Source organism: Falco rusticolus, chromosome 10, assembly GCF_015220075.1.
Source record: "Falco rusticolus isolate bFalRus1 chromosome 10, bFalRus1.pri, whole genome shotgun sequence".
NCBI classification, from domain to species: domain Eukaryota; kingdom Metazoa; phylum Chordata; class Aves; order Falconiformes; family Falconidae; genus Falco; species Falco rusticolus.
The window spans coordinates 24,925,487-24,951,005 of NC_051196.1; the positions used below are offsets into that span (position 1 = coordinate 24,925,487).

Sequence of the window (25,519 nt, forward strand, 5' to 3'; positions counted from 1 at the left end):
CGGTGCGGAACGGTCGGGCGCTGAGGGTCCTGCCCGGCTCAGGGTGGTGCCGAGGGTCCTGGCCGCTTCGGTCTTAACGGGGCTGGAAGCCGCTGTCCCAGCAGTGAGCCTGGAGCGGGCTGCGGCAGCTGAAATAATGGGGGTGTGTGTGTGAGTGTATGTGTTTAGGGTTAGGCCTGGGGTGCCTTGGCCCTGTGAGGAGCTGCCAGACAGTGTGTCCCCTGCCCTGCTACCCCTGAGGTGAGGCGCTCCCTGCGTCCACTCGCTCTGCTCACACAGGGCCTTTGATCATCACATACCAAATAATCTGAAAGCTGGGAAGCGCTTTTGTCATCTATAATTATCTATGAATTGTATCAGAGAAGTAGGGGAGAAAGTACAACTCAAAGAATCTCCCTTTGTTGTTTCCATTCAAAAGTCTGTGTTCTAAGAAAAGTACCACCAATTTCATTTTCAAATAATATTTAACCTAAACAATTTTTCAAGCATTCTGTATTACAAAACAGAAAATGATACAATTAATGGAAGAATTCAAAATGCTGGCATCACTTTGTTTCCACATTAATACATAAAAATGGACAACACATTAAATAAACATTTTGTTATTAACAATTAGAAATATTAACACCCAAAATCATGTATAAATTAGGAAATAAATGTACAAACTATTTCCAAAGTGCTCTTTCAAATACATTATATACACAACATTCAAGAAGTTCTTAATGTAAGACATTTCAGATTGATGTAATGTTGCTGTTTCATTTTAAGTGTTGCTCATTCTCTCAAAAGTATTTCAGCACTTTCAAAAACCACATAAAAGGCATATTTTCACGCTGGCAAAGAGCAATATTGCATTCTAATGGCTACCTGTAATTTTTATATACTGTAAAGAAAACGATCTTTCTTCCTTTCTGTTCCTTGTTACTTCAGACTATGAAAACACCAGCAGGAAAGATGAGAGAAATGAGGACTGACTAAAAAAAGTCTTCTATTTTATCAGTAATTTAAATTATTAATGTATCAAGGGCAATGCTTGACAATATTTAATAGTAAACTCTTTAGTTGTCCAGTTAAAGACTTTACAGGGAAAAAAAAGGAATTGAGACATCTTTTGTTTTCCCTGTGGTCTTCGTTTTTCAAAATATGAAGTTCTAGAACTCAAAATCCCATTAATATATCAGTTCAGACAAAGAAAAGGAGAAAGTCCTACAGAGGTGTATTTACTTCATATTGTAAAGTTTGAGTTAACCTCGTATTAAAAATGCTTATGGAGTATAGTCATATTTGTCCTAGCCTTTTGCCTCAGAGAAATCTGGACATGGTACTTCATTCAACACTTATATAAGCACTTTATAAGTGCTTTTTTCCAACACTTTATAAGAACATATAAAACTGAAGTGACTTACATTGTTCATACTGGCTTTTACATACCACTAGTTTTTATTTCTAAATTCTCCCTCTATAGGTATTCTCTCACTGGTTGACCCCATTAATAATTCCCCTCTCTATATGCATAATATTGTTTCACAATTAAAGCTGAATTTGGATGGATTTTTTACTTCTGGACTATTTGTCAAGCTACAAGAGATAAATAAAAGTGACAATGAACTGTAAGACCAAGAGACCAAAAAATTTGACAATATTTATGGTTATAATGCTTGCTGGAAAATCTGAGTAAGGGCAAGGGAGGAATCAGAAATAAAGAAGGATGCCAGCCACCTGCTTGCAAAATTTGGCATGAAAATTTTATGCGAGTTAAAAATCTGGAGTAGCGTATTTAAGACTGGAGTTTTTTGCCAGATGTTTTTCTCAGCTAAGCACAATATGAAGCAATATTGACGTGTATTAGGCTGACACTGCAGATCTCACAGCTCCCTTCTGTTTTTACTTCCACAACAGAAATACCTTCGTTTACATGGATATATAAAAGGTGCCTCTAGTAATTACTATTTTCTTGAATATAGGTTCTGATCCTCCTGTACCTCTTACAACCGAAATGTGGACTTACTCAGATTACTGCATTTTAAGACTTGGGTAGGTATTGGGTAGGTAGGCATTACAGAAGTTGCAGTTAATTATCATACAGCATAGAACTGTCTTCACGTAAGGAATGTATCCATCTCGTTATACTTAAGAAGTAAAGAGGCGTGGATTTCAGAGGCTGGCAGGTAATCTCCAATGCATTCAGTTAAAAAAAGATCAACTACCACGGGATACTTCCCTGGACTGAGACATGACTGAATGGCTTTGTATTGAGCCAGACTGCAGAATGACCTGGCTGTTTTCCGGAAAGGGGTACAACCGTGATCAAATGATCCTAAAGCTATTTAGAAACATCAAGAATGGGGCAAGGGCCGGGGCGGGGGGGCTAAATGAAAAACTTCTGCATTGTATCAACATACAGTACTATACACAGCACCAAATATCAAACCATTAAAGCATTGTCTTGTTACCAGTAGTGCACTGCTTCATATCCAGCATGAAATGAACACTGTTCACATACAGACGCTGCTTTGTGCTAAGGGGTAACCAACATATTACAATTAATCAAAACTGCCTGTACATCCAGTTCAAAAGATGGAGATACTATTGAAATTAATCTGACACAGGATCGTATTCTTTTATTGCTGATAATTTCCATATTGTCCCTATAAAAAAAGAGAAATAAAAATGTTGGAGAATAACATAGCAGAGGTTTACAAACAGTGAGTTAGACAATTTTTTTTGGTCTATCAATTTTGAAAGACCCACTGAAGTATCACCAATATGCCTGCACCAAATTATCAGATAGATTTATATGCAGAGTGCTTTTTCATAGCAGAGATTTAGACAATTTACCTGCTCATAGCCATAAGGCCTCTGTTGCTGAGCGGAGGGGCCTGTCTGAGAAGCTCTGTAACTTCCATATTGCTGCCCCTGCCCCTGTTGGTAGCTGGAATACTGTGAAGAGGCTCCTTGTGCAGGACCTGAGAAGACAGTGAAATCTGCTACTAAGGCTTGATTTACTAGGAGGAGTTCTTAGGGTTAAGGTAACATAAAACATGATGGTAGCCAAGTAAGCTCTGTGGGTATGAACTGTGAGTAAATTTTGCCTAGACCTCCCGTCTAGCTTTACAGCAGAAAGTGTTAATACTAATAACAATCTAGCTGCAGCAATGTAAACTTCAGGTTTTAAACTTTGCTCAGAAATTGTGATATACTTTTATCTGACACCTGTATTGGCACAGCTCAATTATTACCTATATGCAAGCTACCTGGCCTTTATTTTAGTAATAATTGTACGTTTAACTTCCTATTTAATCTGGCTGTGCCACCGTAAGCACTGCTGACCAGGCAGAACCTAAGAAATCTCTTGCATGTATATATAGATAATTTAAAAGCACGTGTAAATCAGACACACAGCTGCACAGGGATCCTGATTTCCCTTTATTTGGGACTGTATATTGTGTGTATAGACTGCTATGTGCATTTTTTGGCATTATCAGTGGATTTTTATGAAGGAGTACGTTTAAAAAGAAGAGGCCAGATTTTAACATCGTGAACTGAATTTTGGGTTTAATTTCACAGAATATGTCTGGTTTTAGTGGCCTAGGCTATCTACTAGTACTGCAGAGTCAGGTGTTAATAATTTAATTAAAATTTTAGGCATGTAGATTCTATTTCATGAGATTTCACATTTCTAAAATGGGTTTGCTGTTGATATCAACATCAATTTATTGACTTTGGTTAGCATTGCCAGTTCAAGGTCAAGTACCCTCACATCTGGGAGATCCACCAGAAATCCCTTGCCTTGAAGCTAGGATTCTAACCTCTCCAGACCCCGTTTTTGTACTAAATAACCTGAAATAGTTTCTTTCAAAGCCTGAGAAGACATACAAGATGCCTCCAGTCGGTCAGAAAACTGGAAGACAGCCATCAGACTTGGATGCTTTTGGTAACAGTGGGGCACTCTGCCACTGGTGACCTGAAGGGTTCAAAAGCCTTGTGCCACTGTTAGCTGCATGTTCAAAGCACTTCCACTTTTCTCCTTTCACCTCACTCCCTCACCAAGGAATAAACCCCCTGTGATGTTGCAGGAAATCTAAGGGAGTAGTGATTCTCTGGACTGTTGATGTTACTTTATCATGTCACTTGCAGAACTATTAGAAGTGTACGAGGCCTGAGAATCCAGGCGGTGACCTCCTGCTGACACTTCCCAAGAAGTCAACATGAGGCAAATGTGTATTTTCTAAGTTTCTTTCAAAAGAGAGAGGGTTTCAGGATGCTCACATAACGGTATCGAATGCAGTGCTATACTAATGTACGTTACTGCCCAGAATCCCTTTACATGCTGTGCTCTTTGGCTAGTTTTGGTATGTGGATGTCCAAAGTTAATCAAGGAAATAGTTCACAGCACATTTTCACTTAGGAATGGAGGCACCAGGATGAAGTACTGCAAACGCTTGAGCGGTCAGTGACAGTTTTCATACCATATCCTTGCTGTTGTCCTGGGTAACTTTGTTGATTTGGGTATTGCTGCTGGGAATATGTTTGCTGTTGCGCAGCTCCCTGTTGGTATCCTGCTTGTTGCTGGCTGTACTGAGAATTTCCTAAAGAGGGAAAAAGTTAAATAGTATGATTATAGATAAGGCAGGTATTTCACTGGACATGCAAATCATAAGGAAAACAAAGGTATAAGGACCCTTGGTCTGCAATTCATAGACAAGTACTCTTTTCAGAAACAGATGATTGTATTTTGCCCATCAGGATGTTTACTTCAGCAATTTTTTGTTCTTTTGAACAGGAGAGAGTTGTTTATTTATACAGATCACTAAACAACACAAGCACCCTGTTCCCAGAAAGATTTTTTTTTACCCCAGAAGTGTTTCAGAAGCAAAACACAAGAGTCACAAAGATAAAGGTGCCAGGGTAAATAGCTGGTTTCTCAAGAAGCTCTCCCACTGTATTTATCTTCTAGATAATTATGTTGGTTCATATATCCCAGAAAGACCACTTATCTAGTTGTTACTGGTATTTTTTGAAACACCTATGATGGAAATTCCATTTGCAGTATCCTGAAACAACAAAACGAACAGAAACTATAAAGATGACATTGCTTTTCCTAAATGCCACCTCACTGTACCATAATTGTTAATATTTTGCAGTTAATTTAGAGTTCAGATACCCTAAGTGTATCACTGAATTTACTGATGTACTACTGTTGGGAGGTTTCTAGTGGTAGAATTGTAAACTCACAGTATTGATGATTTTCAATGATTAGTTTCATTTAACCCATTGTTTTTCACACTTTGTAAGGTGAATTAAGTAAATCAAGAAAAAGCTGGTCCTGGAATTAATTGGTAGCTGTTTTATTTAGAGAAATTTCCATTTACGGCTGCCAATTTTTTCTGGCTCTGAACCCCATTTCGAACTGCAGCACATTAGTTTACCTTTGTCAGCATAATCTTTACTACAGCATTATATAAACGTTTGTTAAACAGTTTGTAAGAGTGGAGGATACTGATATCCTGGAAGTCTTTCCTCTACCTACAAAAGAAAAGTTCAATATCCATAGCTATAATTCCACCTGGCTCAGCTACAACTGAGGATCATTCTCTAATAGAAATGAGGCTACAAACAAGTTAGTGATCCCACAAGGCTGCGCAGCATGACTGCCACACAATACAGTTAATGACATGATACTGTGTATACAGTCTGATATAATCTTGGTATAAAAAATGCTATACATAGCTGAAGCCTATTTCCTGGACACTCCTTAAGTAATAGCTCAGTAGCAGTTAGTGATGCAGAAATTACAAGTCATATTATACATTTTCATAAGCATTTCATTAGTATTTTAGGGGATTAGAGCTTTGGTTTACAAAGATTGCAAATATATTTTCCTACCTCCTTCATAATAGTGTTGTGTAGAGTCATCAAATGACCTGTCATAGCTCTGCTCAGTATAGGATGACTGCTGATAGGCATAATCACCATGTCCTACAAGGAATTGCAAAGTTTTATCACGTACATTGTTAATATAACTATAGATACATTGTTGAATGATTTCTTATGAAGCTGCTTATGCACAAAGATGACACTAAGAGGAAATACAGACCCATTAGGTAGGAGGTCAAGTATGTGGCAAGGAAAGTCACACCTATGGATAAATCTCTCGCATTTACTAATCCAAACTAGACTTTGTGCTCTTTTTGAAGCAGTTTGGATAGCAGGGTGCACTGATGCATATGTTTGCGTACCAGGCTCCCATCTTCTGGGATTAGAATTTTCTATCATTTAAATTGGAAATGCATCATAATGGCTTTGCCATGTCCTTGGATGTGGCAGTCACGGTGGTGGTCTACACTTTATCAATATTACAGTGACTACAGCTCAGAGGAATTACCATCTGGATAGTATTGCTGATTCATAGGTTCTGATGAGCCTTGCCCATGACTGTACTGTTCACTGTAATATTCTTCCTGACCCATGTACTGCTGTGAGGAACCTGCAAGGCAAAGACAAGAGAGAGCAAACTGAGCCCACGCACTCCTAAGGGATGTTTTTTTCTTATCTGATTTATTTTAAGAAAACAGTGTTTACATCTGGATAAGTAAACACACTATGTACATTGACAGCAGTTTCAAAGATGTTTTGCTCACCAGAAAAAGGAAATAAATCTGTATTCTCAGAGACAGCTGTTGAAATTGAAATATGCAATGGACAGTAACATGTCCTAAAACCACTCACTTCCGTGACAATATCAAAAGTAATGACTACATTTCATCTACTAATCTGAGTTATTAGAAAACACAGGAATTTATTCCATGCTCAAGAACACTGTCAGAATTAAGTTATTTTAATTAATGTATTAATTTGTTTTCCTAGCCAAATTCAGTTTATGTTAGAATCTGTCTAGCAGCTTTATTACCTCTTAGAACTTTTCCAGAGAGGTCTTAAGAGCATAGTAGTTATCCTCTGGTGTTTTCCTTTCCTTGGCCTAATTTTTCGTACTAATCGGTGGCACACTATTATCTTATTTCTGGAAATGTTTCTTGTTAACTGCTCTGTGTTATGGCTGATCCGTACCACTTGAAAAGAATTGAAAATATTCCAGTGGCTTGAGTGAGCTGTATATCAATTGTTCATCTTTTCTTTAGAGATATATGACCCCTTTTAGACAGAATTACTTTCCTAAATATCTGAAATAATTAAATAGATAAATCTTGAAAATAGATTAAAGTTAATCTGATTGTCACGATACTTCCACCATTTGAGATGTCCTGTGTTACCGGATGGGATTCCCTGTTCATAAATGTGACTTGGAAATTTTGTTGGCTTACCTACCCCACAGGATGGACTGAATATCATCAATCTAATAATAGTAGTATAAATAACCTATTAATAGATTTTACCTTGCTGTGAAGCTCTGTAAGGGCCCATTGGCCGTTGCCCCATCATGCTGTTGCCTTGGTTGCTCTGACTCATCATGGCAATGGAGGACTGCCCCTGGTAATGCTGGCTCCCTCCTTGTGCTGAGTTGTAATGCGACGTCGCTGCTTGCTGGTGCATCATGGAGACTACAATGTACACGGGAAATACTGTTTTCTAAAGGGATGAGACAGTTCTCTCCCTAGTCTCTTTGGAAGCAAGTTAAAACCAACTGACATGCACCCTGGTAATTCTGTGATTCTCCACAGGGGGAGATGTTTTTCCTACTGCATGTATTTAACTCTTCTGCACTGTATATCCAGAAAAGGATGTTATTATATGGTCAGTTCCTTGCCATTTGCTTCAGTCAGATATTTAAAAGTAATCTAGTAATCATTATCACGGTAGGATTAAAGAAAGAACTAAGAACTGATGCTTGTTCCTCTCTGGCTCCTGACTAATCATTGCTGCATTTCTTTCCTATCAATCCTTTCTTCTAAGTCCACCTTATTATAGACCTGATTATTAACTGACATTCTAGGATTTATTTGATCCCTAGATTTTGTATTGTCGGACAGAATTCTTACGCATTGGACATCCCATTCAATACTCAGTAGCAATATATTTTGACACAATTAAGGATTAATTCTGAGTTGTCTGCTAGTCTCTCTATGCCCTTGCAAGCAGTGTGAAGTATCAATAAAATAAGGAAAACGGGGTAGTAATGTACAAGCAGTACTGTGTAACACTCTTTGGCAGGCTCTTTCAGCTAGATAAAGGTGCGTCTCAGATCCCTCCCACAGTTGTGGGATTGCTGCTGGGGGCTATCAGATAGTGGTGCTGCCTTCTAGCTACGCTCCTTTCCCCAACTCGTTGCTAACCATAGCAAGTCGGTGTAAGTTAAAGCAAGTCTGAAACCGTTCCGACTTACAGTATTGCCTGACACTTGAAATTCAGAGATGTCTTAAAGCTGGCTTTTCCTCTTCTATGTTGACGCTGTCTACAGAAAATTTTACAGAACACAATTCATGTGTGGTAACCTCTGAGGTCACGAAAAGTCAAGTTGGCCCAGAAGGAGGAAGAGGGAGTTTACCCTGGATTAGAACTGCATGTTGATGTTTGTTCGAGAGACATAATTGCCTATTGACCCCTGGCCTTGCATTGGCACATGCTGAGATGCAGGCACTGTATGGCTATAACCAGGCCCAGTTCCATGACTGCTGACAGTCATACTCAGAGAGGTCGGTGGGCATAGTGTTCTGGGCCTGACTGCTGCATAGACCGTGATTAGGACCTAGAAAAATTAAAGAGAGCACCAAGAAAGTCTGTGCTATTATTGGCAACGTACAGTGAGCATTAAAGCCCTCACGGCCTTCTAAAATACCTTACGATAAGGCAAAAACAAAACCAAAAAAAATTCTCATTATTGAAATTCCCTGATATCTACAGACAAATTAAAACTGTCTACTGCACAGTTAGAGTGATCTTCCTCTTCCTGGCAGCAATCCAGGCTATACAGAATTGCAGACAGGAAGAACAAAACCAGCAGCAAGGCCCTACAACCAGTTTCCTCGCCAGCAGCAGAATCAACCAATTTCAGTAATTTCCAAGTAATTCAGAAAAATACCATGGACTCTGGAAACATCCCAGCCTTCTGAAAAGTGTTTCTTTCCTTTCTCCTGTCCTGCTGTTGACCTCCTTGTCCCTCACCCACAGATGGTGACAATGGGAGGCACAGTAGTGGCTGGAGAACGCTTGCACATTGCTCCGTCCCTTTGGTTCCTCAATAACCAACTAACCTCCTTAGCTGGGGCTTACGAAGTACCGAGGGGACCCTCTCCTTAGAGGGACAAGCCTGTCTCTCCTTTTCCTGAAGTTTGACTGAAAGTAGCTCAGACTTTCGGAAGAGAAGTTTTTCAAGTCACCATAATAAGCCCTGTTGTTACAGTACACCCTTCCCAACATCACTGTATGTAATCATCAGACTGCCCCAGTTATATCCTGGGTTTGTATCATCCTGCTTACCTGGCAGTATGCTTATTTTTTACAGTTCTATTGCTGTTGGGTAACTAAAATTGCAGAGAATCTGGTTCTTGGTTTTTGTTGTTTGTTGCTGTAAATACTTTTATGAAGGAGATTTGGAAAGTTGTTTTCATTGTGTATTAGTACATAAAATGTGATAGCGTGTACTGCTGTCTACCTAAATTCAGCTGTATTGTTGCCAATCTAAATTATTTTAGGTAGAATGGAAGACATGTAGAATCCCTGGAAGAGAAGGAATTACGTTGTAATTTTAGATAACAATACTTTAATTCACAGTTATTAAGTGCATCTACAGCCTCTGAAAAATGTGTCTGATTCTCTTAGTACAAACCTCATTAATTACTCTTAATGGTTTTTATAGACATCCAAATGAGAAAATTTGCTGTGGATTATTATATTTTCCTTTGATGGAGAGATGTAAGTAGCATTTTCAACAAGAGATAAAGAGACGGCTCTACTGAAATCAGTGGGGCCAGGTCAATATACTGCTGCAGAGATCTGGCCCTGTGTTTTGCTCCAGTTTTTGTGTCTGGTAAAGCTGATTCTTCTACTTGTGCAACACAAGGCCACATGGTGTCTGAACAGAGCAAGCAGTTGCTTTGCGTGAGAGATGGAGTGTAGCAAGTGCTGGTAAACCTTGCCTTATCTGCATGGAAAAACTTAAGAGAACCTTGGCATTTAAAGCAAAAAAAAGTTTGGCTAATTTGTGATCGTAAGGGAAAATATGAAAGCATGACCAAAAGAACACTAAACCATAAGATAGATACAAAGCACTGAACCTCTTTCATACTCTGATGCGTATAAGACAGTTGGGTTTTCCTCTGAACAGCCTCATTCATGATTTCTGAACAGCTTAAATTCTCAGTTGGGCCCAATTCTGTCTGGAGGCAGCCAAGTTTCACTGGTTCGTTTATTGAATCTAATGGGTTTACCTGCAGGGCTGTGGCACGAAGATTCACTGACTTGATTACTTGAAATCTCAGTGGGTTGGTTTTAGCTTGTCCCCAATAACAGAATGGTCATTACAATTCACCTAGCTGCCACTACACAGTTACCATGTGTGTAGGGAATTACCTAGTTACTGTCCCGTAGGCCGTTTCCTGTAAAGTCCTGACCGAGGACAATACAGAACAAAGTGTAGTAGCTTCTATGACTTCTTCCCTTTTCTTGCCTCTCTTGCAATGGTGTACCTGTTCATTACAGACTTTCATCTCTGCTGCCATTAGATAGAAATTTCACAAGTACTAGAGCCCATGCATTTGAATTGTTTCTACTTATTTATTCCTAATTTCCAAAAAACGCTGTCCAACAGTTGTTGACCGATGTGAAATAATTTCTCAATCTCAGAGTCTACCTGCACATCAGGAATGCTGTGTCACATAGCATCATTTTGCTAGCTTGATGCTAGCAGGCACAGAGACAGTAGCAGTAGAGACTGGCAACCAAGGGGTGTCCCCAAAGCCAAGGATGTGAGGGCCCCATTCTCACAGCCCCAGCAGCAGAGCACATGCCATCGCTGCTGCTGGTACCTAGGCTGCTCAGAAGAGCCCAGCTACTGCACTCTCCGTCACACCTTCGTTTTGCAGTGTAGCTGTGTCCTCAGCCTGGGTTCCAGTGGATCGATACTCTCACGATAAACTACCCAGTGCTACCCGGGTGACTGAGTGGTCAGTGACTGGGGCGAGAGTGAACTACCCTGAGACGCCCACAGCTCGGGCTGGGCTTTAGTACTGGCGTGGGCAACATGAGTAAACTGCCCTGGCTGCTTCTGTTCTGCAGATGAGTCGTCAGACTGCCAGTCTGGCTCTTCCCATCAGCACCAAGTTACTATAAGAACTGGGGGGGGGGGGGGGGCGGGGCAAAAAAGAAAAACCAGCAACCACACTGAAAATGGAGATTCTTAGTAACACAAAATAATGTTTTGACTGACTTACTATAATAGTTATACTAGGTAGTAAATCTTTCAAAAAGGCGGCACAGATAAATTTCAGTAAGTTCACTTACAGTAGGTACCTCATCTATTAGTTTAAAAGTTTAAAAAATCCACCAACGGATTTTTAAAAACTCAGAAGTATTTCATGGCTTGCATCTGCTCTTGAGTCCCCCTGCCAAAGTCTGTGATTTTACAATCAGATATTTCTATTATAGAACTGGTTTTCTCTCTCGATCACTCTGGGAAAGACCCACAGAAACAAGAACTAAATAACGACAAACCACAAAATAACAAACTATTATTCATACTGTAAAATGCACACAGCGAAAAAAAATATTGGTCTTTAATAAATTATTTCCTTTAGTTGCACAAACAAAAACAAACAGACAAAGTATATTATCTTATTCATCTGAAAATTCTGTGCAAACTCTTTGGCTATGTAGTACAATCTCTGCAAGCTTCTGTAGAGGACAAAGACTGGTGCAAACACCAAATTATTTTAAGAAGGCATGTATCCTGGAAGGTTTTTTCAATCTAAAGGTTTGGTTGTGCAGTTAGTCATGCAAGCATTCCATTTACTGTGGCCAACCACACCACTTTCAAGAGAAAAATACCACAATATACAATTTTTCTTACTAAAAACTGTGGATGCATCTTACTTGGATGCATTGTTTGAAAAATGTTTTTAATTCCCCTGTAGAAATACTAAGCAGATTGGAGTCCTTGCAGAAGCCAGCATCATTACTGACTGAGCCATTTTGTGACGAATTCAGCATATGCCTGAAATCCCTATATGCCTGAAAGGTGAGTAGGAGAGGTCTTTTACAGCTCTGTAAGTATGATTCTGCATTAATGATTTGTTGCCAAGCACAGGCAAAGCAGCACAAAGGGACCGAAGCTCACCATTGCTAATCTGACTCTGCATGAGGGAGGGAAGGAGGAAGGCCCGTCCCAATTGCATCACTGAGATTGCTCTGTGAATGGAGAGACTGGTTGGATGCACTCTGAGTCATTCCTCCTGGGCCCAAGTTTATGTTTTGCGTTGGTGGCTGCAAATAACAAGGAGGAGAAGCAAATTTTGGTTAGGTTTTAATTAGCAAAATAAGAAGCCCCAAATTAGCCTGACTATGACTAGAAATTGCCTCAACTAAATATGTCCTTCCTTTGCTTTTTGGGCTTGCTTGCGTAAACCTTTCTTCATTTGACTACTATGTGTGAGTGACATTCAGCATGATACAGAGAAGCCGGCAGGCAGCACAGTGAACATCTTAAAACTGTGTTTATAATAGAGTCTGGCTTCTGTGCCCATTCTTCCGTACTCTACATGAATTTCATTTTATGCTGGTCAGAACATAACTGCTGAGGGAATATGCATTAGCAAAGACAATTCAGAAGTGTGTTGATAAATTGACCTTTGTCAAGCATAAAGCTCTGTGGTATTTTGTGTCATGTGTAATACCTCCAAAATGAACCCAGTTTAGGCAACAATAACACGATGTTTAAAGACAAACCAATGCCCAAACCCGAATTAGGTTTTTGACATAAAATAGGGGCATTTTTTTTCCTGAGTAAAGATCCACATAAGAAGAGGTAAAGAATAAACAATCTGGAACAAATAGAGGCTGGTTCCCATCTGTACCACTGCACCATTACGTATATAGAACTTGAGCTACGGAGACAAGAGATCAACACCAATGTCTCAAAGAGATGTGTTTAAACACGGTAAAAGTACTTCTGATTTGTTTAGTGGTCTACTTGACCACTTAGAAACTTTTAGATGGGAAAATAGTAAAAAGTGGTTTATTGACAGCAATCAGTAGCAGAATCAAAGAGCCTTTCCCTCTAGCATAGTAAATGTATCTGATGGTAGCACTGATACTTACAGCAGGAAGCAAGGACTGCATATTCTGGTTAGAATCTGCTATTGTTGCCAAGTAAACCAGGTTTCTGTGCAAGATTTGTTGGTATCTACAGAATAAGGAGTAAAGCTTATTTGGAAAGGGTTAACAATACAGAAAATTCCGAACTTTTTTTTCTATGACAAATGATTAGTTAAATTACATTAGCCCACTTTCTATCTGTTCTAATAAACAGCAATAGTAATGACCTTTATCTGTGCTATCTTGCTTTCATCAAGGATCAGTGTGTTCAACACCTCTTTTACAAATAGGTAAACTTGGGGGAAGGGGGAGGTAAATCACTCTCCACTGAAAGCACTTGGAGTGAACTGTGGAGCTGGGACCTCAGTCTTTGAGTGCTGACACCCAGACAGCTGCTGTAACAATCGGCCCACTTTTTCTTCCTGTTTAACAAGGGTCCTAGTAGTAATGACATTCCAGAACTCCAAAAACCAAAACCTGTTTGCCCTGCCAGCAAGCTGAGAAGAACAAGACTTTTTTCAAGAGTGCTCTAACTGGAGTGTTTACTCAAGTAGGCACACCAGAACCATTTATGCTCTTCACAGGTCTCAATGAAGTGGAAAAACTCATAATAAAGAACAGGAGGGCATGCAAAAGCAAACTAACAGCTGTGCCACTGAGCAAAGTGAAGAGTCAAACTTTGGAAACAGGGAAGGGTCCCAAGAAGGCAAGAGAAAAATGCAAATGCTTTTTTAAGATTAGTTTTCTTCTGATAAGGGAACTTGACCTTTCTGGGGCAGACTGGCAATTCCTCCTGACTGAGATTTAACACGAAGCTGATAAAGGCATTTTGTTTTCATGATTAGGAATAGAAGCAGTGATACAAACTGGGACGTCTAACATGCATTATTGTTTTAGCCATACATAATGACATGGCTGGTCCTTAACATTTAATTACTTTCTGATGAAAATGTGTTATTAATGTTGTACCTGATTCTACTTGTATGTAATGAATCTGCATAGAGCAAGTGGTCCAATAACTGGAATTTTTTATAATTATTGGAATAAATGACCTGTTAAACATACTGTAAATACTAAATACCAATACTCAGAAAAAACCTCCAAGAACAATATGAATTTCTTAATACAAGTGAATCTAAAAATATAGTCTATTTTCTCAGTGATCCGTGAACAGAACTTTTCATAGTCTTGTTCATGAAAATAAGTACACCAAAATTTTCTAACATACTCCAAAACTCATAATACTCACTGAGTACATTCTGCAGTTTTCCCCTTGCTCTGATAATCCATAATACATTGTATTAGGTGGTGATTTTCATCTAGCATCTGCATAAAAGAAATACGATCAAAACACGTTACTGCAAGTATCATATTAAAACCCTGTGCTTTTGTGATACTCCACATTCACTTCACCTGTCCTGGCAGTGGATGGTGTTTTGTGCAGTTTTGTTGCCTTGGGATATTACGAAATACCTACAAGTGATGTTACTGAGCCACGTGATTGTGCTTTTCGAATCATTCCTTTATGAACAGTTATCTTTACAGGAGTTAGTTGAAATACCCAACACAGAAGAATTAACGGACTTACCTTTTTTCCTCCTTAAATGGCAGATAAGATTTTTATGCTGAAGAAGGAAGATGCTTTCTCTATGAAATACCTCTGCCTCATTCTAAAACACCACCCAACCCTTTCCAAAACTTCAGATTTTACTAACATGCCAACTTTCAAACAAGAAACATACTTGCAAGCAACTTAAAATTACTAGTTTCCCTGCACAGGACTAGCATGTGCAGACTACTGAACTTGATGAAGTATAAAATTTGCACTACTGGATCTACTTGAAACTGCACTTAAGAGAATTACATCCTAATATGTCCTTTGGGGTACTTCAGTTCTAATACAGGGAGGACTTAAAATGAAAACACCGCGTAATTATCTATTAGTTTTATGTGTATCAGTGGCTGCTAGCTTAGCTTCATGCAATAAATTCTAGTGACTGACTTGTTCCAAGAAGATCCAGAGCTGCAGGACAAAATGACCACTGACCTTCATTTAATGAACTTGTACAACTAAAAGCTTAAAATAGCCTTTGATTTGTTTTAAAATTTCAAATACAATAGTTTGCCTCTTCCCCCAGCTTTCTTGTCAATGTGGCAAGCTTTCTGCAGGTGTATGAATGGAAAAATAACAACAGTATTTACAAACTGAGATTTGCCTCTGGGAAAAACTCCCTACGTGATACAGTTTGTAGGTACCATTGCTATTAAGTGCTTGCAGGGCTGGGCCTTTGAACCACGGTCTCATCAGGACAGAGAGCTCTTGGGGAAAGAATAACATGTCTTCGTGTGCGTTAAGTGTGAACTGATCTGTGTAGCTATGCATTCTGATCAGAACGAATTCTTGACCCATTCATATGCAAAGGGTTAGATTATAGGAAAACGAGCAAAAGAGTCTTTCTGATCCCCTTGCAACCTAGCTAGTCACTCCCTTACAGAAATCGGCTTGTCCTGCTTCTTGTCATTTGTAAGTTGGTCTTAACTTTGCTGGACACCCTTGTCCATCACAGGCTCTGACTGCTGGAACTTGCAGGGATGCCCTGTAGCTCAAGTCAGCGAGGGTCTGAGGAGGAGCGGCGTCGCTGTGGCCTGCCACAGCAGGTCAGAGGCTGCTCTCTTGAATGCTGACAGGGAACGTCAGAACTGTGTCAGTCAAGAATCCATGTTCCTCCTGCCTGCGTGCCTATGCTCACATGGCAACCGGGGTGCAGCATATCATTTTAAGAGAAAATACTCCTGTCTGCTTCACAGTGCAGCTCTTTGTTTCACGCTCTGTACTCACTGTCATACAGAATTTTCACCTATGTCGGTGGAAATTCTGTATACAGAATTAGCAAAGAATATAAATCTGTCCTCTTCTGTTTCCACAACAGCTATCGCTGACAACATTTTCACATTCAGTTAAGACACGTATTCAACAGCAAAAGCCCAAGCAGTATTATGGATACCTTTCTCAGGAAAGGGCTATGCTTCTGCAATGAGCTGAGGAACACATTGCTTGCTGAAAGAAAAAGGAATCAGGAACAGCTCTTTTTGTAAGTTAGGAGGAAAAAAGAACCGAGTTCTGATCTCCATTACACAGAAGAAATTGAAGTGTACTGCCCTGCAAATGCTGCTTGATGAACTATTTTAAAGCACCACCATCAGTGCTCTGTTGTCAAACGCTCTAACTTCCTCCACGTGAAATCTTTTAGGAATAGCTGGTACTGGAATAGTAACAGCTTTGAAAGACTATCAAAACTGAGTTAATAAATAAAAATAAGCTGCTTATATATTACGGATGCAAACAAGAATAATCTTATTTTTCAATGAAATTGGCATGTGTTCTACAAAGCTCTCTTTAATGAGGATTTTTGGAGTTCCCAGCCCAGCATCTGCTCCTTTCCTCACCACCCCATTTCTGTACTTCACTGCAAAGCCCACCCAGTTGCTTTGCCTCAAGTCTCTTTTCTCAGCACCACTGCTTGGCAAAAAGAAAATCGCTGCCAACAGCCCAACGTTGAACAACAGTCCTGAAGTAGCATGCCAGCAAATGTCCCCCTAAGATGGGAGATGTTTTCACATGTTTTTGGTAAAGAAATCAACATTCTGAAGCTTCCATAAAGTTTATAAATATGCAAAAAGGAAAGGGCTTGAAAATCAAACTGAGGATACTTTGGCTGTCCTTTGTCTGTGGATACAGTCATGGTTTTAAGTACAAACTATCTGAATTACAAAATTGTGTCCTAACCCCAACGAGTCTGGAGGTCAGACAAAAACTTACCCACAGCATCTAAATATTTTGTATTTAAATTAATCAGTTGACAATGGCACATGTGCCGCAAGAGCTACAAAAAACCGGGATTAGTTTCCAAACAGCCTCCTGAGATTCAAGTCATCTCTTTGGTCTCTCTTGTGGCAGTCTACTCTGCCTTAATCCCTGTTCTGTCACAGTCTTCCACTGAATTGGGTTCCCCCCCCCCCCCCCCGAAGTCATAAATCGGCACCAGATAACAGTTTGCCTGCAAACCGCACGGGTGGCCGGTTAATTGCTGTATTAGCAATGGCACTTCAGTGGTCAGTGTTTAGGAACGGACCCCCAGAACATACACGCCTCACTTCCACCACGCCGCACAGCTCCGCGTCAACAAAACACCTATGCGGTGGGGAACATGCAGAAAATACGGCAGAAGTACAAATGACAAATAGCGGTCAAAGTAAAACCATGCATGTTCTTTATTGACATTTGCAGCCTCTTCGTTCCTGACCGTTACCTTCTGTGGAGGAAGGGGCGTCGGGCATGTGTGTACGGTCCCTGCCGTCAATCCTGCGGAATAGGAAACAATAACTTCCCAACTAGGAGCCCTCTGCGTTGGCCTCCACAGGAGACCCGTGCGGAGGTGTCCGCTCCGGAGGAAATCTTGCAAAACCATTGTTTGTCATCAAACATCAACGAACGCAGCACAAACGGTAACAGGGCAGCCTGTGAGCAATACCGGCCATTGGTGCTCCCTCTATCTTCTGAGACATTACGGTTCTGCACCCCAGTACAAAAGAAAGCCCTCGCAAACGCAGCCTTTTATCTTAGTTCAATTTTCAGGTCGGATTTTCGAGGGGGCCGGGAGCTGACACACCATCAGAAATGAACCGTATATTTGCAAATTGCATTGCGATTTCCCAACGCGTTACGGGCAGCGCTCCCGGCAGGGATAACGTGCCATCCCAATTTTATTCCCCGAGTCCTCCTCTGGCTCCGTCTTTGCGGTGAGCTGCACACCTTTGCTTTGTTCCACCTCCTCCTCCTCCTCCTTCCCCCACCTCTCTCTCCAGCTGTCCATCTCTGCAGCCCTCGCAAATTCACTCCTTTCCCTCCTCGCCCTAGAAACCAGCCTCCTGCCTCAGCCGCGGGAGCACGGACGGCACAACCCTCTCGAACCGCCTGGATAAAAGCATGCTTTTACCTTCTGGATAGTTTGCTGGGTGACCTCCCCTTTGCCTCTCGGGCGAGCAGAAGCAAAGGCAACCGACATGGTGGGCTTTTTTTACGTGTCTATAATATATCGGTTCCCGGCTCTAATAATATTGTTATTATCTGGCCGCTATTGCCGTGCAAGGATTCTCCGCAGTGCATGGGGAGGGGGGCCGCCGCAGATGGTACGATCTGCGCCCGCAATGAGCCACGGGCGCCGCGCCACCCGCCGGCACGCGCCGCCCTCGCCCCGCCGCCCGCGCCGCCGGCTCGGGGCGGGGGGGGGGGCGGCGGGGATTTGGGGAGGGGGCGGGAGGCGGCCGCCGGCGCCCCGCCGCCTCCTCCCCGCCCGCCGCACATGGTGCGTCCCTGCTGCCGGGCTTCCTGTCGCAGCCGAGCGGCAGCTCCCAGCCTTCGCCCGCAGCCGCCGGCTGCGCCAACTGCGTAGGTCGGGCCCGCGCGTACGCCAAGTGCGCCAGCGCGGGGAGGGCTGCGGCGGCCGCGCGCCACGCGGGCTGCGCAACCACAGCGCCCAGCGGCGCGGCAGGGCCCCGCCCCCGCGCCCGCGCCCCGCCCCCCTCTCCCGCCTCCCGCCGCGGCCGCAGCGCGGGGGGCCGGCGCCAGGGGGCGCTGCGGGCGGGCCGCCCCGGCGGCGCGCGGCCGGAAGCGGCGCGCGGCGATGAGTGTGCTGTTTTGAGGGAGGCGGCTGGTTCCGGCTCGCGGCGGCGCGCGGGGGGCAGCCATGAGCTACGACCGGGCCATCACCGTCTTCTCCCCCGACGGGCACCTCTTCCAGGTGGAGTACGCCCAGGAGGCGGTGAAGAAGGGCTCCACCGCGGTGAGTGAGCCGAGGGCGGGCCGGGGAGTGGGCCCTGCCTCCGGGGGGCTGCCGGCCGGAGCGGCCTGGGAAGCCGCCGCGCTCCTCAGCGTGGCCGCCGCGCCTCTGTCAGGCCCGGGCGGCGCTGGGGTCTCGAGGGGGTCGCACGGCTGGAGCCCTCGGCCGTGAGGCCCGGTACCGGCGGGCCCCGGGGCCTGGCAGAGCTGCCGGAGCGCGGCGGCCCGGGCCTCGCCTGCCCGGTGCGGTGGAAGTGCCGCGGGCGCTGCGGGTGCGCGGTGCGGGGTCCCGTCGGGCTGGGGGGTCGGCAGGGCCGTGCGGGAGCGACCTCCCTGCTGCCGCCCTCCGCTTGTCCCCAGCTTCCCCTCGGTGAAGCGTTTTTTCACTTGGGGGAGAAGAAAAAACCCCAACGAACAGTCGTTTCCACATAAAATACCCAGAAGAAAATTTACTGCCTTTGGGATGGAAAGAAACGTGACAAGACTTAATGCCAAGTAAGCTCTTCATTGTTTTCGGAAAGTAAAACACTGTCAAAGGGCAGCGAACATCCAATACAATCTGTTTCTGTCTTGTCTCATGTTGAGTTTAATGTTTGTGAGAGCATCCGTAAGCAGGCTAAGCAGCAGGGCTAGCGCCCCCTAAGACCAAACGATTCCCATCCCGCGGGAGCAGGCAGCAGCAGAGTGATGTAAGGGATCGGGCTTGTATCCCCGCCCTGCTGTTCAGAAGAGGGACATTCAAAGGATCATCGGGGACACCCAGGCGGCCAGCTCCTGACCCACTGCTTTTGGGTGGTACGTGGTCTAATGCTTCATATTTTGGTTATGACTTGAGCAATACCAGTGACTAGGTGTCGTGGTAGTTCTGTTGTTGTGTCCCCTTCTGTGGCTGTGGAAACCTAATGCTGGTGCTGGGGAGAGCTGGGAAAAACCCCGCGGGGAGGAGGAGGGGGGATATATCTCTGGGGAACCACAGGGATGTAAATTGGTATGATGTCGGATTATGCAACTGCACCCTGGAATTCAGTGCCATTTCTGTTACATCAGTCCTTTCTCCAGGTTGCGGCAAGAGGAAATAAAAGTGACTTCAAGTTGAAATAATGTTTGGACAGTGTGGGTTTTATGTCGTTTCCCCCTACTCATTTCAGTAAAGGTCTGCAACTACTAGGTTTTTGGGGCCTAGCTAATGTTTTTCTTTTTCTCCTTCTTTTTAATGCCTTCAAGGTTGGAGTGAGAGGGAAGGATATTGTTGTTCTGGTGTGGAAAAGAAGTCTGTGGCAAAACTTCAGGATGAAAGAACTGTACGGAAGATCTGCGCTCTCGATGACAATGTCTGCATGGCTTTTGCAGGTATATGCTTCTGTCAGGGTTTGTGACAGTTATCGGAGCACCTTTGGGTATGTTTATGGATTCTGAGAATGTAAAATCTTAGCGCAACTGGCTAAGGATGGTGGGGAAGGACTATATTTCCACGGTTGCTTATTCTTTTTTAAATAAGAGTAGCCTATTATATAGAGTAAAATATATAGAAAGAGCGAATAATCTATGAGAGGAAATACGAGTTAAAGTTACTAAGCCCCCCTAGGTTTAACGTGAGGATGAGTACTGAGAAGTGATTTGTCACTGGCACAAATAAAGATATACTATTTAATATACATATTTTAATTTTTCTATAAGTACTTAAAATATTTCATTTTAATGCATAAAATATATTATAGATTATAATAGGATTCATATTAATACATGTTACAGAAGCTATAAGAGGTACTTGTCAGTTACAGGGGCCTTTTCCCATGTGCGTGGAGCCAAAAAAGCTAAATTTTTCAGCCTTGCATAAAACAAAGAAAAATCTCCTCTGTTCTAGTTCAGAAGACTCCTTCTGCATGAACAGCTCTGAATTTGAAGCATCAATATTCTAGTTCTCCATTCTTCCTGTTCCAAATGCCTTAATTTCCATTGTTTGAAGTTTAAACAGGAGGCATGAAAATTTTAAAAAAACCATTTAATCTCCATTTATGTTGTATTTCAGAAGGTTTCTCCTCTCTTCAGGTAGTTCAGGATCTTTGTGTCACTGCCAGTAGTGCTTTACGGGGAGATCTGATTTAACCAGCAAAAATAGTGGATTTTGGATTTGGTGTGCAGGAGTGACAGGTTCAGCTGCCTTGCTTCCTTAGCTGGGGGTTGTGGTACGTGCAGGTGGATGCAAAAGCTTGAAGAAAAGTTGCCTAATAGAAACAAGAATTCAGTAGAAGCAAATTGAAAATGGCAACATTAGCTAAAAAATACAATAAGAAATAAATTTCTTTTTAATATTTTTCAAAGGGTCATACTCATTTTTGTCAACTGACATCAGGCTGCTGTAGCTTCATCTACTACATGAGATTTGCTGTGCAGATAAAGCTGGCTTATATAGTTAGGGGGACTGCGTAAGAAATAAAACCAATGTGCGTGAGAAGGGAGATTGCTTTGCTAATTTGCTGTTGGATGGAATGCTGTCAGTCATATTACGATTACCTGGTTCAGAATTGCGTGTGTTACCTAACTCACAAACATGAAACTCACAACACGAAAGCTGTAAACTAAATTGTCTACTTATTTTGGTACCTGAGCTTCTTTCTGTTGCCTGAAAAATTACATTCTTGCTCAGCAAACCTGAGAAAGCTTGTTCTCTCATTTGCTTTTTTCATTGCTGTTGACACTGACCTTGTGAGCCTTTTGGGGCAAGGCTAGTTGTTTTATTTGTGCATACAGTATAAAGCATGAATCAGAGAATACCCTGTTGTTTCAGGGCTGACGGCTGATGCCAGAATAGTTATAAATAGAGCTCGTGTGGAGTGTCAAAGCCACAGACTTACCGTGGAGGATCCTGTCACCGTGGAGTACATCACACGTTACATTGCTAGTCTGAAACAGGTACGTTGGACCACACAGAGATGCTTAAAAAAGCGTGTACTGATGAGCCGCGCTTCAGACTTAAGTGTGTGACATGTCTGTTCCTGGCTTTGTTCTGCTCAGCTGGTAAAAATCAGCGTAACAAAACACATTGCGGCCGTTCATTGGAAACGGGGCTGTGGTAATAGAAGAGGGGGCTTGATTACTGTTTGGTTTTTTTCCCAAGATGAAGAAATTAATTAGTGCTTGCAAGGAGTGGGTAATGACATTTGTGGTATAAGCAGGACCACTCTGCTCATCTACTCCCTCTCATAACAACGGTGCCGTGTTTTTGTCAAAATGTCTTCGTGGCTCCTGTTCATTTTTCTTCCTACTAAGCCACTGCAGGGAGGGGCAAGAGGGGAGCAAATCAGTGCAGTACTTAATGTTTTATGTTTGATATTCATGAATTGAAAATGGACTGCAGCATGCAAATATGCCCAGCTGTGTTCTGTGATAAAATTGTTCATTTGCCAGCGTATTAAACTTGATTTTCAGCAACTAGTAGGGAACAGAAAAAGTATAATTTACTTATGGTCAGACATGTTAGTACAGTGATGATGATAATAGTGTAATTCTTGTGACAATCACTAGCCTGCCCGAGCAGAATACCACTTCCCAAAGTTTCACTTTGTTCCTGTACAGTACTCTCACATTTGTGTCTTTCATTCTGGCACACTCACTCTTTCTCTAAAATGGTTACGTACCACAGGTCTCGCACAGTATTCCCGCTGCAGTAATGTTGCTGCGCTAGGCCTCCAGTTTGTGGGCACTTCTGGTGCGTGGCGTGGCAACAACTTTGCTAGCTCAGCCTTGGCAGGAGGGCTGTAGCACGGGCCTTGCTGTAGCCCGCTGAGCATCACACAGCATGCCATGCTTTCTGATGGAATTGTTGCACATCGTTGGTGAAAGCTTGACTTAGTGTTCAGGTGTTATCATCCTCTTTTTTGGCTTCCTAAGCATGCTTGTCAAAGCGAGTGTTGCACCTGGGCTTGCAGGCTCAGCTCTGCCTCTCAGCACCACTCAGCAGCCGAGGGAGGTTCTTCCCAACAGGGTAGCTGTATTCCTGCAGCAAACTCCAGGAAAAAAAAAATTCCTGGGTGTTGGGGGCAGGGGTGGAGCAGTGATCACCTCTTCCTTGCCTCGCTTAGGGTCTTCCGTAAGAGGTGGAATCATAACTGTTAACAGGTGGATTGGTAAGAGCCTGCTGAAAATACTTCTGGTGGCTCTTCTGGTTGTAACTTGTACAACGCCTGCTTTCCACTGTAAACATGGTTTTAGAACCACTTCTGAAATAAGTGTCTCTTCTTTCTGATCAGAGATACACACAAAGCAACGGTCGCAGACCTTTCGGTATCTCTGCTCTTATCGTGGGATTCGACTTCGATGGAACCCCGCGGCTGTACCAGACAGATCCCTCTGGTACATACCATGCTTGGAAGGTAAGTTGATTCTGTCACTGGTGGAGATGTAATGAAATATTTGTGAGTTAATGTCCCCTTTAAGGAGGTACTGGTGTAGAAAGGAGATCTCACTGGCCAGATGGTGCTGGCTCACAGCTGCAAAAATCCTTAATGATCAAATTTACTGAGAATGGCAGTCTGCAGTTCAGCCTTACTTGGGAAATCTTGTCCTGTTTTCCAAAAAAAGCCCACCACCACCTGTGCCTGACAACTGTCTTTTTGTGTGACATGTGGGAAGTAACATGTTCAGTCTCCTGAAAGATACACGGTGATCTCAAAATGGTTTCAGATCATGTAATTGTACAGCTTGTAATTCTTGCTTATTCTGTAAACAGAGCCGTTCCTAAGCTTCCGTATGTTATTTTTTTCCAGGCTAATGCCATTGGCAGAGGAGCCAAATCAGTGCGTGAATTCCTGGAGAAAAACTATACTGATGAAGCTATTGAAACAGATGATCTAACTATTAAACTTGTCATCAAGGCTCTTCTTGAGGTGAGTGGGGTTCAGATCCCTTGTGTGACTTTTCACTGTGTCTCGGGACTGACTCCTCGGACATGAATCTGTGAAAACCTGTGCGCATGTCACAGGGAAGTACCGTAAAAGGGGCTGTGAAAGCTGTTTGTTGTAGGCTGTGGGATTAAGTTAACGGTTCAGAATATTGCAGGTAACAGTTTCTGTAGTTACACAAATGAATTTACTAGTGGTTCTCTGGGGAGGAAGACAGACCTCAGTTCTGGGTGTTAAGCACACCAAAGATGTGCTAAATCATACGCAGAATATTTCACTTCTGTATTGAAGTTTAAGATACAGAAAATACCGAAAGTCAGGTGGTGGAAGTGAGGTGTTCCTCACCAGCCACCGAGCCCATTGACGCCAGAAGGAAGACCCTTATTTCCTGAGAGTTACGCTGCTGCTGGAGCCCAGAGCTTGGTGCTAATGAGTGAAACGCTCCCAGCTACCTCTCTTCTCCTCCTAAGAAGACTTGGAAGGGCTTTGTTACAATTAATTAATGGATACGCTCCTAATACCTCCATCTAACTCATGTTAAGGTTGTGCAATCTGGTGGGAAGAACATCGAGCTGGCAGTTATGAGGCGAGAACAGCCGCTGAAGGTAAGGTCTTAGTTTTGCTTTTCTCCCTTTGTTGCCTGTCCCTCTGGTGCTGGTGCTGTCCTTGTGGAGCTGCGTTAGCCTCTAGCCCTTAATCCCACGCTGACAGATATTTCTGTTTATTATCAGCGGCCAAGGAATGTTGTTGTGTCTGCACAAGGTACCTGTGTCCCAATAAACACCAGTTCACTTTCCTCCCGTGTCAGGACTAGCACTGCTTAATGAAAGGCTTTGAGTTGTATTAGTATCTTGAGGGTCACCTGTGTTTCTGTTGTAGATCCTAAACCCTGAAGAAATTGAGAAGTATGTTGCTGAAATTGAAAAAGAAAAGGAAGAAAATGAAAAGAAAAAACAGAAGAAGACATCATGATGAATGAAATCCAACTGCTTTAGCTGCTTTCTTTTTAATCCAAGTGATGGGTTATTCTGTATAGACATGATGTAGGCATTCCACTTACTCATACTGTGTCCCTCGAGACCTACAATAAACCTACTGATTTTTTTTTTAAAGCTGTTATTTTAAAAAAAATCTGTTTCTTCCTTGGATTTTAATCACCTAGGTCCATTTGGTTGGCTACAAAATGGCAGTAGTGACCCATTAAAGGACAAAAAACTTGGTTTCCATTTTTTTCCTTGAACACTTCACTTTGTTTAATGATTTTTTTCTGTGCTGTCTCAGTTGTTGGCTTCTCCCCTTTTTTTTTTTTTTTAAGTAGGTGTCTCAGTGGGTACTTTACAGCCTCAGCAGAACATAGCAAATACGGAATTACGCTTTTTCTTCCCTAACAGGTATCTTCAGGTTTCAAGGGCTGGGGTCTGGCTGTGAGCCTGCTGGTGGTGGGGCTTGGCTTGCTGCAGAAGGGCGATGTGGGGGGGGTGGGGGGTGGTCAGTGTTGGAGCGGACCATTGCA

General features: G+C 42.7%; 2 protein-coding genes across 2 annotated transcripts; one reads left to right on the top strand and one right to left on the bottom strand.

Moving 5' to 3' along the window:
* Nucleotides 1–448: 448 nt before the first annotated feature.
* On the bottom strand, nt 449–18,757 carry SS18L1 (SS18L1 subunit of BAF chromatin remodeling complex). Its single transcript, XM_037403188.1, is given in 14 exon segments — nt 449–2,648; nt 2,839–2,966; nt 4,470–4,589; nt 5,887–5,979; nt 6,386–6,487; nt 7,395–7,561; nt 8,219–8,227; nt 8,517–8,653; nt 8,655–8,704; nt 12,290–12,317; nt 12,319–12,435; nt 13,270–13,354; nt 14,516–14,592; nt 18,264–18,757. Coding segments are annotated over 14 exon segments (1,209 nt in total). The 5' UTR covers nt 18,333–18,757; the 3' UTR covers nt 449–2,621.
* Nucleotides 18,758–18,911: 154 nt separating this feature from the next.
* On the top strand, nt 18,912–25,246 carry PSMA7 (proteasome 20S subunit alpha 7). Its single transcript, XM_037402804.1, is given in 8 exon segments — nt 18,912–19,109; nt 20,330–20,357; nt 20,360–20,455; nt 21,894–22,018; nt 23,356–23,478; nt 23,872–23,991; nt 24,549–24,611; nt 24,886–25,246. Coding segments are annotated over 8 exon segments (744 nt in total). The 5' UTR covers nt 18,912–19,013; the 3' UTR covers nt 24,979–25,246.
* Nucleotides 25,247–25,519: the final 273 nt, after the last annotated feature.